The following is a 12,742-nucleotide window of genomic DNA, read 5'->3' on the forward strand; positions in this document are numbered from 1 at the left end:
ATACTATTTATTATTTCATTTAAATAATTTAATTTTTCTAGCTACACTTTATCAAAATATTTAACACTAACAAAAATTTTATTACAGAATAATTTATATTAACCTACACTCTCCCTTCTATCACTATACCCACCATAAACTCCGAACCAATACAACCAAGATAAAATATTCCAGCGGCGTTCCAGTACAGTCGAAACGTGGAAATTGCATCTGGTCGACAAACGAACATCGAATAATCGCATTCCTGTCGATCACTGACAATCTCGCTGAAACGGGGGACTTAAAAACCACAGCGAAGCGACAAATCCGTAATCCGACACGCTTATACAATGTTAATGAAACTAGAATCTGATCAAAGTAGGTGGAAATGTTCCACGTGAAGGGAGTTTAATCAGCTGCGAGTTACGTTGGGTGTGGCTGCCTGAAAGACCGTGAAATCAAGGTCGAAATACTAAACGAGCATAGCCTATCACCATCTACCACCAGCTGTAAATCCAAGTCCCCTTGGACTAATTGCATTTCACTAAGAAATAGCTACTGACGTTTGGATGACGTTTTGGATGACGAGGGATGCCACAAAGGCCTAGTAAAATGTCCATCCTTGTGGCAATGAAGGTCTCAGATAGGCAAGAAGCAACTGTCGTACTTAACCTCTTGACTACGGTAGACTTTGATACGCAGTGGCCATCATTATACGGCAAGAATTGAGTTACGATGTGCGCCATTTTTGTGAAAACAAGCGCCCTCCGTGTCATAAAGCCAAACTACGCCGAGCGCTTATAGGCGCCCTCCGTGTCACAAACGCAAAATTTCTGAACGCCCATAGGCGTCCACTGTGTCACAAACGCAAAATTCCTAAGCGCCTATGGACGCCCTCCGTGTCACAAACGCAAAATTTCTAAGCGCCCATAGGCGCCCTCTGTGTCACAAACGCAAAATTTCCAAACGCTCATAGGCGTCCACTGTGTCACAAACGCAAAATTCTTAAGCGCCCTCTGTGTCACAAACGCAAAATTCCTAGGCGCCCTCTGTGTCACAAACGCAAAATTCCTAAGCGCCCTCTGTGTCACAAACGCAAAATTCCTAAGCGCCCTCTGTGTTACAAACACAAAATTTCTAAGCGTCCATAGGCGCCGCCCGTGTCACAAACGTAAAATTCCTAAGCGCCTATGGACGTCCTTCGTGTCACAAACGCAAAATTTCTAAGCGCCCATAGGCGCCCTCTGTGTCACAAACGCAAAATTCCTAAGCGTCCTCTGTGTCACAAACGCAAAATTTCTAAGCGTCCATAGGCGCCACCCGTGCCACAAACGCAAAATTTCTAAGCGCCCATAGACGCCAACAGTAACCAAGGGGTTAAGGAACTGGCCTGGACTTAGGTTAGGGTTTCACCTTCTCTCTGCTAGATTTATCTCATAGAAGAAGTATGAAGTTACGTGGATATTGGATTAGGTGAGGTTAGGAGTTAGGACACTGTATATCGTTCGTTATAAATTCAAGATCTCACCGCTGCGAAGCCACTAGATGAGGTTAGGAAATAGGGAGTTAGGTCTGGATCAGATCCATCACTGGCTATAAATTCGAATTACTTCATCTAAATCCAACTTAGCGAAAGTGCACTATATCGTTTAAAATATTGCACCGGACGAGATGATGGAGTGAGCAGTTAGGTGTGGGTGAGATCTGTCATGGTACGCCATTACCTGCATTCCGATTATCTCTGTTAAATTCGCGTTACAGGAGTTACATTACCTCGGCTGAATATTGATTAGATTAGGTTAAGAAGTACGGAGTTATGTTGAGGTTAGATCTACAACCACCGACCTAACCTCGCCATTACCATTCATTATAAATTCCAATCCTCCTCGCTGAAAAACTGCTACATTAGCTGGGTACATGTTAGATGAGATTAGAGTGTAAGGACTTAGGTCTTTGGGTTAGACCTAACCTCGTCTGCTTCATCTTAACTATAAATTCGAATTTTCTCTGCTACATCCATCTTGTAGAAAATCCCCCTATATTAGCTAGATAGGTACTAGATGTCTTCATAGTATCGGCAGATTTATATTGGTGTCACTGGTCAAGAAGATGCGAGGTCATATCTTTTTAGATGACACATGAACTGACTATTCGCGAAGACCTTTTGTACAGACATGTCTCCAAAGCCCACTACCGAATCACGATATGTATATAAACCAAGTCCAAACTAATTAAGAGTCAGTCAATTCAATTTATATGTTTTAATTTATTTGTTAGGGGGTCCTTCCCAATTGTTGGGGGGGTTGTTATACTCGGTTCGTCGCAGATATCCCTAGATATAGCTATGGTGTTAGGAGGAACCTGGACCTGTTACTGGATTCATCAGTAAGACTACCTAGCAGGGCCTACTTTAGACGGAGCTACTATAGTAATGTTGGGAAATTCTATATATGAGTCGTTCACTACACAAATCGATTAATTCCACTTTTTGAAAATTCTTAACACTAGATTTACGGAACCTGTCAATTTGACGGAAGGGTTACTCCAATTATACGATGGTAACAGATTTAGTTAACTTATATTAAGACTGTTAATATAATATATAATTGTTTTTAAATTAAACTAATCGTTAAAAAAGAGGCACGTGGATTCCTTTACCTGTCAATTTGACAGGTGTCCTTAGAAATAGGTATACAGATAGCATCCGTAAACCTAGTGTTAAATTTAAGTGTCAAAGAACTTGGTATAGTCATGACTTTTTATATTTAAGACTTTTCAAAAAGTGGAGTTAATCGATTTCTGCAGTTTCATATAGGAAACTGAGGATTTTTACCGAGGACTTGCGAGAAAGTCCTCTAACCTCCGTCTAGTAGGCATCCATCTATCGGCGAGGATGAGAATGATACCATCACACGTTTCTTTTGCGTTCTCATAAAAGAATATACATAGTCTTTAACTAGATCTCTATGAAACAATATTAGAATAAATATACAAGGAAATAACCCTTTCTTGACAGGACAAAAACTTAATATTATGCTGTCCGGTGACACCACGTTGGTATCATGTGAAAACTATCAGGCAAATGCCAATGACACCACGTTGGTATCATGCGAAAATGGTGAATCAGTTCTACCAGCAACAAACAAAAGAATCCCAAATAGACGTACAGATGGCATAGTGTTAACATAACCTATACTAGAATACTAATCAATTCCGGGTCTTTTATTTTTATTCGCGTACAGAAAAGGTCCCATCACAAAGTCCTCCAAGTGGAAAGGATCAAACTCTTCCGAAAATACATTTATTGACATAAATAGTGCAACTACAATCATCCAGATCAGACGAGGAAATAAGAGGTTAGGCCTACTAACCTCATAAAAATGATAAAAGTGTACTACCCTAGCTAAAAAGACATGTCAGATAAAGATTGGAAAGCAGATTCAATAAATTGAAAAGAAACTCTAGGTGCACGAATACAGTGGCATCATGCAACGTCGCAGAACTATTCACGAAGTTCAAAAAGTAGAGTGACAATAAGCTTGCCGAGACTCGCTGTGATAGGAGCCCCAGAGGCAGTCTGGAAGGCGCTGATTGGCCGGCAGAGGTCTCAGGAACAATACGCAGTTTCAGTGAGTCAGGGACAATGTAGTCCGTCCCGTCGTAGTAGGGGTTTTACTACACTGTAAACTGTCTTTATTGCGATCTTAGATTTCTCTGGGACGTGCAGATCTCCGCGGGGCTTTTAATTTTCGCTAGGTACGTGTAGTTAAACGTGTCGTGTTTCGCGAGGCGTTGGAAGGACCGGTTTAATAGTTCCGCGGTGAACGATATTACAGTTTAACTGTTTATGCGAAGATTAGAACGCGTATTCGTTTTACGGTGGGAGATCGTTTTGACTTGCGAGTTCAACGTATTTGTGTGCACATGTTATCTCGATGTTAGTGTGTTTGTTATCACGGAGTTGTTAATTAGTGGTTTACTGTTGTCTAATTAGCTGTTTGATTGCGGATATGAACGGATATGAACAGCTTTGACGACGTTCTTTCGCGTTCCTTTCTTTACGACGTGGGGTAACAGTATTTGAATTTCGCGCCATTTGAAACATTTCGTTTTTGGCGCGTCTGTGAATTTTGAATCCGTGATCTGTGACTCGTGTAGAATTTTAAACATTCGTGATCTCTGAATGATTTTGAAGGTTCTACAGTAAAGACTCGACCTTGATTCCTCGTCCTGTGACCTTCAAATTTCCTCGAGTAAAATTATTTTGAATTGTCATCGCGATCTTCAAATGACTTTGGAATCATAATTATTGCACTTCGATGAACTGTAATGATCCTTAACGTCATAATTTCGATCATTTTTGACCTTGTAGGTTTTAAAATGATCTTTGTCCCTAACGTATGACCTCGATAATGAAATGTGACCTTTAAATAACCTTGGACTTCAATTACTTGATTATGATGACCTTCTGTGATTTTCAAATGACCTCGAATAATCTAACCTATAATTTTCCTTGATATTCGAATGACTTTAATTTATAAACGAGTCAATCTTGATGAACATTGTGACCTCTAAATGACTTTAATATCCAATAATTTGATTTCAACGACTATCAATGACTTTCAAATGACGTTCATGTGTAAGTTATTAATCTCGACGACCTTCAAATCATTGTGATCTGCAAAGAATCAATCTCAATGATTCTTATGATCATCAAATGATACTAAAATCCTAATGACCCTCCATAACCTTCAAATAACCTTGCATATCGATGACTCCGAATAACCTTCAAATGATATTAAATGACTTTGAATATCAGTAACATTTTATAACCTTAAAATGATTTTCGTGAAGATGACTTATTATGTTCTTTAAATTACTACTAATGCTGATGGTACAACATAGATGGCAGCACTGTGACATTCAAACAACTCTGAGTATCAGCGACACTTTATAATCTTAAAATGATCGTGTCGATGATTCTTTGTTTTCCTTAAATGATTGCTAATGCTGTCGGTATAACATAGATGGCAGCACTGTGACATTCAAATAACTTTGAGTATCAGCGACACTTTATAACCATTTAAAATGATCGTGTCGATGATTCTTTGTTTTCCTTAAATGACTGCTAATGCTGACGGTATAACATAGATGGCAGCACTGTGACATTCAAGTAACTCTGAGTATCAGTGACTCTTTATAACCTTAAAATGGTCTTGTCGATGGTTCCCTGTGTTCTTTAAACGATTACTAACGCTAATAATACAACATAGATGGCAGCACTGTGATATTCAAAATAACTTTGAGTATCAGCAACACTATATAACCTTAGAATGATCGTGTCGATGGCTCCCTGTGTTCTTTAAACGATTTCTAACGCTAATGATACAACATAGATGGCAGCACTGTGACATTCAAATAACTCTGAGTATCAGTGACACTATATAACTTTAAAATATATTTCGTGTCGATGGCTCTCTGTACTCTTTAAACAACTGTTAACGCTGATGGTGCAACACAGATGGCGCCACCGTGGCATTCAAATGCCCTGCAGCGTCAATGATAAGACTTAGATATGTACTTCCGCGGTTTTCAAGTAATCCCACGATTATTGCGATATAGGTGTAATTTCGTTGTCTTACCGGTCTGGCCGTAAGCGAAAATACAGGCGTTGTACCCTTGGAACGCATTGTCCAGAATGTCGCGTCCCAGGGCATCGAACACCACATCTTGACTCGCAAAATGTTCCGAGCTCGGGTCCAGTGAATAGAAACAGTGATCGAACGCGAACGTTTTTGGTTTGCTCCTGTAACAACAGCAAAAAGTACACCGTTTATCATCGTGCTTCATGGCAGATTTACCAGCTTTGAACATGGAGTAACTAAGGTGAAGCAAATTTCAAATTCGTCCTGTCCAAAAATATTTAAATGAATATTAATAACATCCAAATATTTAAAATGATATATTTGTTAAAATAATGATGTGAATTAAAATAAGAAATTAATAGTACGAATTATATGTAATACTGTGAAAATTTATGCGACCTATTTATAGGATAAAGCAGGGTAGCTTTGAGTGTCTAATATATTATAAATTACTTCATGTTATGAAGAATAATTTTTCTCTTATAATTCATGCGATTCATCAGGAGAAGGTTTATAGAGGAAAGCAGGGTAAATTTCAGTATCTCATACTATGAAAATAATTTTTCTCTCTGCATAAAGCTCAGGTTAAGGAATAATCTAAAAGATATATCATTTTTACAAAATTTGTTACAATATTTCAACTATACCAAATTATATAACAAACTGTGCTGGTGGTTAATTAATTTTGTTGATGATTAAAATAGAATAAACAATTTATTCTCTCTACTAATTCAAACAGTAGATAGAGGAAAAATTTTTAAGGGGTAATTTTATAGCATTAGGAATTTAATATTACAAATATTACTTAACATCATGAAAACAATTTTTCTCCAATAATTCAAATATTTTATATGTAAAAGTAGAACGGAATTCTATATTCAATATATTTCCTCTGCCAACAAAGAATCATTTGATAAAAATATAATTAGGAATTGAATATATATTACACAATAAATTATTTAATAAAATTTTTATAAAAATTTTTACAGGCTAATTTTATAGAATTAGGAATTTAATATTACAAATATTACTTAACATCATGAAAACAATTTTTCTCCAATAATTCAAATATTTTATATGTAAAAGTAGAATGGAATTCTATGTTCAATATATCTCCTCTGCCAACAAAGAATCATTTGATAAAAATATAATTAGGAATTGAATATATATTACACAATAAATTATTTAATAAAATTTTTATAAAAATTTTTACAGGCTAATTTTATAGAATTAGGAATTTAATATTACAAATATTACTTAACATCATGAAAACAATTTTTCTCCAATAATTCAAATATTTTATATGTAAAAGTAGAATGGAATTCTATGTTCAATATATCTCCTCTGCCAACAAAGAATCATTTGATAAAAATATAATTAGGAATTGAATATATATTACACAATAAATTATTTAATAAAATTTTTATAAAAATTTTTACAGGCTAATTTTATAGAATTAGGAATTTAATATTACAAATATTACTTAACATCATGAAAACAATTTTTCTCCAATAATTCAAATATTTTATATGTAAAAGTAGAATGGAATTCTATGTTCAATATATCTCCTCTGCCAACAAAGAATCATTTGATAAAAATATAATTAGGAATTGAATATATATTACACAATAAATTATTTAATAAAATTTTTATAAAAATTTTTACAGGCTAATTTTATAGAATTAGGAATTTAATATTACAAATATTACTTAACATCATGAAAACAATTTTTCTCCAATAATTCAAATATTTTATATGTAAAAGTAGAATGGAATTCTATGTTCAATATATCTCCTCTGCCAACAAAGAATCATTTGATAAAAATATAATTAGGAATTGAATATATATTACACAATAAATTATTTAATAAAATTTTTATAAAAATTTTTACAGGCTAATTTTATAGAATTAGGAATTTAATATTACAAATATTACTTAACATCATGAAAACAATTTTTCTCCAATAATTCAAATATTTTATATGTAAAAGTAGAATGGAATTCTATGTTCAATATATCTCCTCTGCCAACAAAGAATCATTTGATAAAAATATAATTAGGAATTGAATATATATTACACAATAAATTATTTAATAAAATTTTTATAAAAATTTTTACAGGCTAATTTTATAGAATTAGGAATTTAATATTACAAATATTACTTAACATCATGAAAACAATTTTTCTCCAATAATTCAAATATTTTATATGTAAAAGTAGAATGGAATTCTATGTTCAATATATCTCCTCTGCCAACAAAGAATCATTTGATAAAAATATAATTAGGAATTGAATATATATTACACAATAAATTATTTAATAAAATTTTTATAAAAATTTTTACAGGCTAATTTTATAGAATTAGGAATTTAATATTACAAATATTACTTAACATCATGAAAACAATTTTTCTCCAATAATTCAAATATTTTATATGTAAAAGTAGAATGGAATTCTATGTTCAATATATCTCCTCTGCCAACAAAGAATCATTTGATAAAAATATAATTAGGAATTGAATATATATTACACAATAAATTATTTAATAAAATTTTTATAAAAATTTTTACAGGCTAATTTTATAGAATTAGGAATTTAATATTACAAATATTACTTAACATCATGAAAACAATTTTTCTCCAATAATTCAAATATTTTATATGTAAAAGTAGAATGGAATTCTATGTTCAATATATCTCCTCTGCCAACAAAGAATCATTACGGAATTCTATATTCAATATATTTCCTCTGCCAACAAAGAATCATTTGATAAAAATATAATTAGGAATTGAATATATATTACACAATAAATTATTTAATAAAATTTTTATAAAAATTTTTACAGGCTAATTTTATAGAATTAGGAATTTAATATTACAAATATTACTTTATATCATGAAAATAATTTTTCTCCAATAATTCAAATATTTTATATGTAAAAGTAGAATAGAATTCTATACTCAATATATTTCCTCTGCCAACAAAAAATCATTTGGTAAAAATATAATTAGAAATTGAATATATATTACACAATAAATTATATAATACTATGAAAACAATTTTCCTCCAATAATTCAAATAATTCATATGTAAAAGTAAAGTAGAATTTACCCAAGAATTATTTAATAAAAGCACCCTCGAATGCAGTCCCAAATCCTAATTAAAACCCCCTTCCAATAACAAAGTGGCAATATTCAATTAAAATAATTATTCTAAATTGTTCTAAATTATTCTAAAATAAAAGAAAATTATTTTCAGACAAACAAAATTTGTCAAAGATATCTTTTCTCTTAATTAGCACTTTGAAATACAGATTCCCCGTATTTTCTTCTGATTTTATCCATTGCAAGACTTGAAATGCAAGATTCCCAGAAGCTTTTCACAAGAGCACAGACGTAATATAAATAATTACAAATGTATTCCTGGGTATCTTTCATCGATTTGCTAGCTCCTGGGATTTCGCCGGTTGAAAAAGCTACCTGCACGCCTGGAGGGTTGATTTGTAACCCTTTCGATGCCAGAAGCGGTATTAAATCCAGCCGCTTTCCTCGGGGGATGAAACGGTACAGGAGACGAGGGTGGAATCGATGAGAAATTAATCGCGATCGTACTTTCCCGATGATATTTGAATAATTACGAACAACGGACAAAGACTCGATTCATCTGTTATCGGATAGCCTTTTTTAATAATTATTTTAGAAGCAGTAGTACAATTATGATTAATTACTTATGCAAAAAGGATTGCCATTTAATCGCATTTTATCTTCCACGTTTAATCCAAGCTTTTATGACTTATTAATCATGCACAAGAAATTGTTATAATTTAGTTGCAATTTATTTCCTATGATCACTTCATAGTTTTATGACACAGACTATAATCATCGATGATCATCTGTACTGCAAGAATTGTTAAAATTCGTTTTCAATTTTGCATTTTGTTTATTTCTAAAAATTTCTGTGATTTTAATTATTATAAACGATGTCGACTATTTATGCAGAAATAATTCTTATACCTTATTTGCAATTTATCACTTGACACAGACTATAATCATCGATGATCATCTGTACTGCAAGAATTGTTAAAATTCGTTTTCAATTTTGCATTTCGTTTATTTCTGAAAATTTCTGTGATTTTAATTATTATAATCGATGTCGACTATTCATGCAGAAATAATTCTTAAATTTTTTTACAATTTATTACTTGATACAGATTATAATCATCGATGATCATCTATGCAGAAAGAATTCTTAAAATTCGTTTCCAATTGTAATTTCATTTATTTCTAAAAATTTCTGTGATTTTAATTATTATAAACGATGTCGACTATTTATGCAGCAATAATTCTTATACCTTATTTGCAATTTGTCACTTGTGCTAATTTCATAATTTTATGACACGGATTGTAATTATTGGTAATTATTTATGCTAAAATTAATATAATTATTATATTTCGTTTGTATTTCATTCATCTCTACGTTTGTTTCCTTTTTTTATTATTTTTATAATTTAAGTTACTAATGCTATTAATTATTTAATCAGCAAGATTTATTATACATATGTTAATTCCCATTTAAATCACAGAATTCGCAAATATCTTTATGGTGAAATTTTTTTAAACACCGAAGTGTGGATAGAAATGGAAACCAATTTCTTGTACGTTTTTTAACAATTTTTAACAATTAATATATTTATATAATAATACTTCAATATTCACATCAATTCGCAATATAATATTTTCAACAAAAAGATTCACTCTATCTAGAAAATTTTTCTCTATCTCTCGCTCTTTCTCACTCTTATTAACACATGTTTACTATTTGACCATTCTCATGTAACTATTTCATTCTGGCACATTCTTTTAAATAATTTTTATCAATATTCACACTAGATCCCACTCGCACATATTGTAGGATACCAAAAGAAATCGCGAATCGGCTATTGCCAGCAAAAACAAATTGTAAACCGATCGATGTCTTCTAGAAGCAAATCGAAAAGTTATTCTATATAACAAAATTAAGTTGCGTGACTCCTCTACGGGGAGGTGAAGCGTAGGTTAAGGAAAGCATAAAAGCGTGGTCCATGAGAACCAAAACAGAGTCCTTAGAAATCGGTTGCGACCAGCACAAGCGTGAGTCGCTTGGTGTTGGAAAGAGAGTTTTAAAAGTGTGCGTCTTTGTGTGTTTTCGTTATCTTGGTGTTCTTTCCCTAAGTTAAATCAGTTTACGAGTTTTGAGTTTGTGTTATCGTGTTCTTGTTCTTTCGTGAATTTTCGGTGTCTCAAGACCAGTTTCGCCATCCTACAATATTATATTTGTATCATCCCAAATGACTTTCATTTATTCTATCTCATTACCATTCACACGTATAAAATCAACACTCACACTCTCATAAAACCAATACTCGTAAGAAGTTCCTTTGATATTATCAGTGTCGAGTTAGCATGTTAGGATCGCTTGTAAAATCGAGAGTTTAGAACTAGAAAGGGCGTGGAAGCGATACGAGAAAGATTTTTCACTTTTTCCTATCGTGACTTTTATGAAACCGGTATTTGTAAACTTGTTTCTCACTAGAGGAAGGTAATTATTTTAATGAATGAAATGGATTTTTTTTACATTCTTTGTATTTTTTATTTTTCCCTTTTTAAAGGAACGACAGAGTTTTCTTAGCTGCACGATATACTGGTGTGCACTTGCTGTTTGATTTTAGAATTTTCATTCGGAGATACGCGTGTCGTTTACGTCATATATCATCGTGGTAATATCTGTTATGTAAAGGAGCATTTTTACTTGCTTAACGTATGCTAATCAAGGAATTATGTAATTAATCCGATGCACGTGTAATGAAGTAACGTATGTTGCTTCAGATAACCAGAGGAAGCAATGCAATTCTCTTATATTTAGTCAATACGTTAGTAATATTTGCTCAAATAACAGGTTAATAATTAATAGAAAATAAAATATTGACTTTGAAAAATATTTTACGTAATATTTTAAATAGATGATTTTTGAAATTAAGAATTATTTATGAAATATAATAGTATCGTGTATTCTTTATTAATAAAGAGATATATTATTTTGAAAGAAAAAATATTTGGCAGTTTTAGAATTTGTAGTAGATGAAAAATTAATTAATTTTATTTCTAATCAAAGAATAGTGTTAAAAGTAGGCGAATTTTGTAATTAATTTTGAATATAAACAAAAAATGGTGCTAATAAATACAAAAGTATGATTAAGAGACATATTATTTTGAAAAAAAAATATTTGGCATTTTTAGAATTTTTAGTAGATGAAAAATTAATTAATTTTATTTCTAATCAAAGAATAGTGTTAAAAGTAGGCGAATTTTGTAATTAATTTTGAATATAAACAAAAAATGGTGCTAATAAATACAAAAGTATGATCAAGAGACATATTATTTTGAAAAAAAAATATTTGGCATTTTTAGAATTTTTAGTAGATGAAAAATTAATTAATTTTATTTCTAATCAAAGAATAGTGTTAAAAGTAGGCGAATTTTGTAATTAATTTTGAATATAAACAAAAAATCGTGCTAATAAATACAAAAGTATGATCAAGAGACATATATTATTTTGAAAAAAAAAAATATTTGGCATTTTTAGAATTTTTAGAAGATGAGAAATTAATTTATTCTGTTTGTAATCAAAGAATAGTGTTAAAAGTATGCAAATTTTGTAATTTATTTTGAATATAAAGCAAAAAAGTAAAGTTAATAAATGCAAAAGTATGATCATAGTTATCATTCATTTAATTATTAATTTTTTCGTTGAAACATTATTGGTAAAATAATTTTCGAGAAAAGTATGTGAAGAATTAGTATCAATCAATTAGCATGTGAAAGAATTAGTATCAATCATTGCAAATTTCATTGTAGATTTTAACAAATTACAGACTAACAATTATTTATTGTAGAATCGGCAAAAGCTAGATCAAATTAGTTGAAATAAATATACGAAAATAATTAGAATTGACGATCCCTCAGTGAGGGTAATATATATTTATTAGTTTATTATTATATAGTATTATATATTATATATTGTATTATTTATTTTATATATTATACATTATATTATTTATATTATATATTATTATATATTATA

The 12,742-nt window shown here is 31.2% G+C and overlaps 1 protein-coding gene across 1 annotated transcript in view; it reads right to left on the minus strand.

The window, feature by feature from the left end:
• LOC108551029 (Kinesin heavy chain 73) overlaps positions 1-12,742 on the minus strand; it is a 263,124-nt gene that overhangs the window by 34,542 nt on the left and 215,840 nt on the right. The window contains exon 2 of the mRNA XM_017905021.1: positions 5,622-5,785. Coding sequence (XP_017760510.1) covers positions 5,622-5,785 — 164 coding nt within the window. The remainder of the gene's footprint in view (positions 1-5,621; positions 5,786-12,742) is intronic.

Source organism: Eufriesea mexicana, unplaced genomic scaffold, assembly GCF_001483705.2.
Source record: "Eufriesea mexicana isolate 0111107269 unplaced genomic scaffold, ASM148370v2 scaffold3615, whole genome shotgun sequence".
Lineage (NCBI taxonomy): Eukaryota > Metazoa > Arthropoda > Insecta > Hymenoptera > Apidae > Eufriesea > Eufriesea mexicana.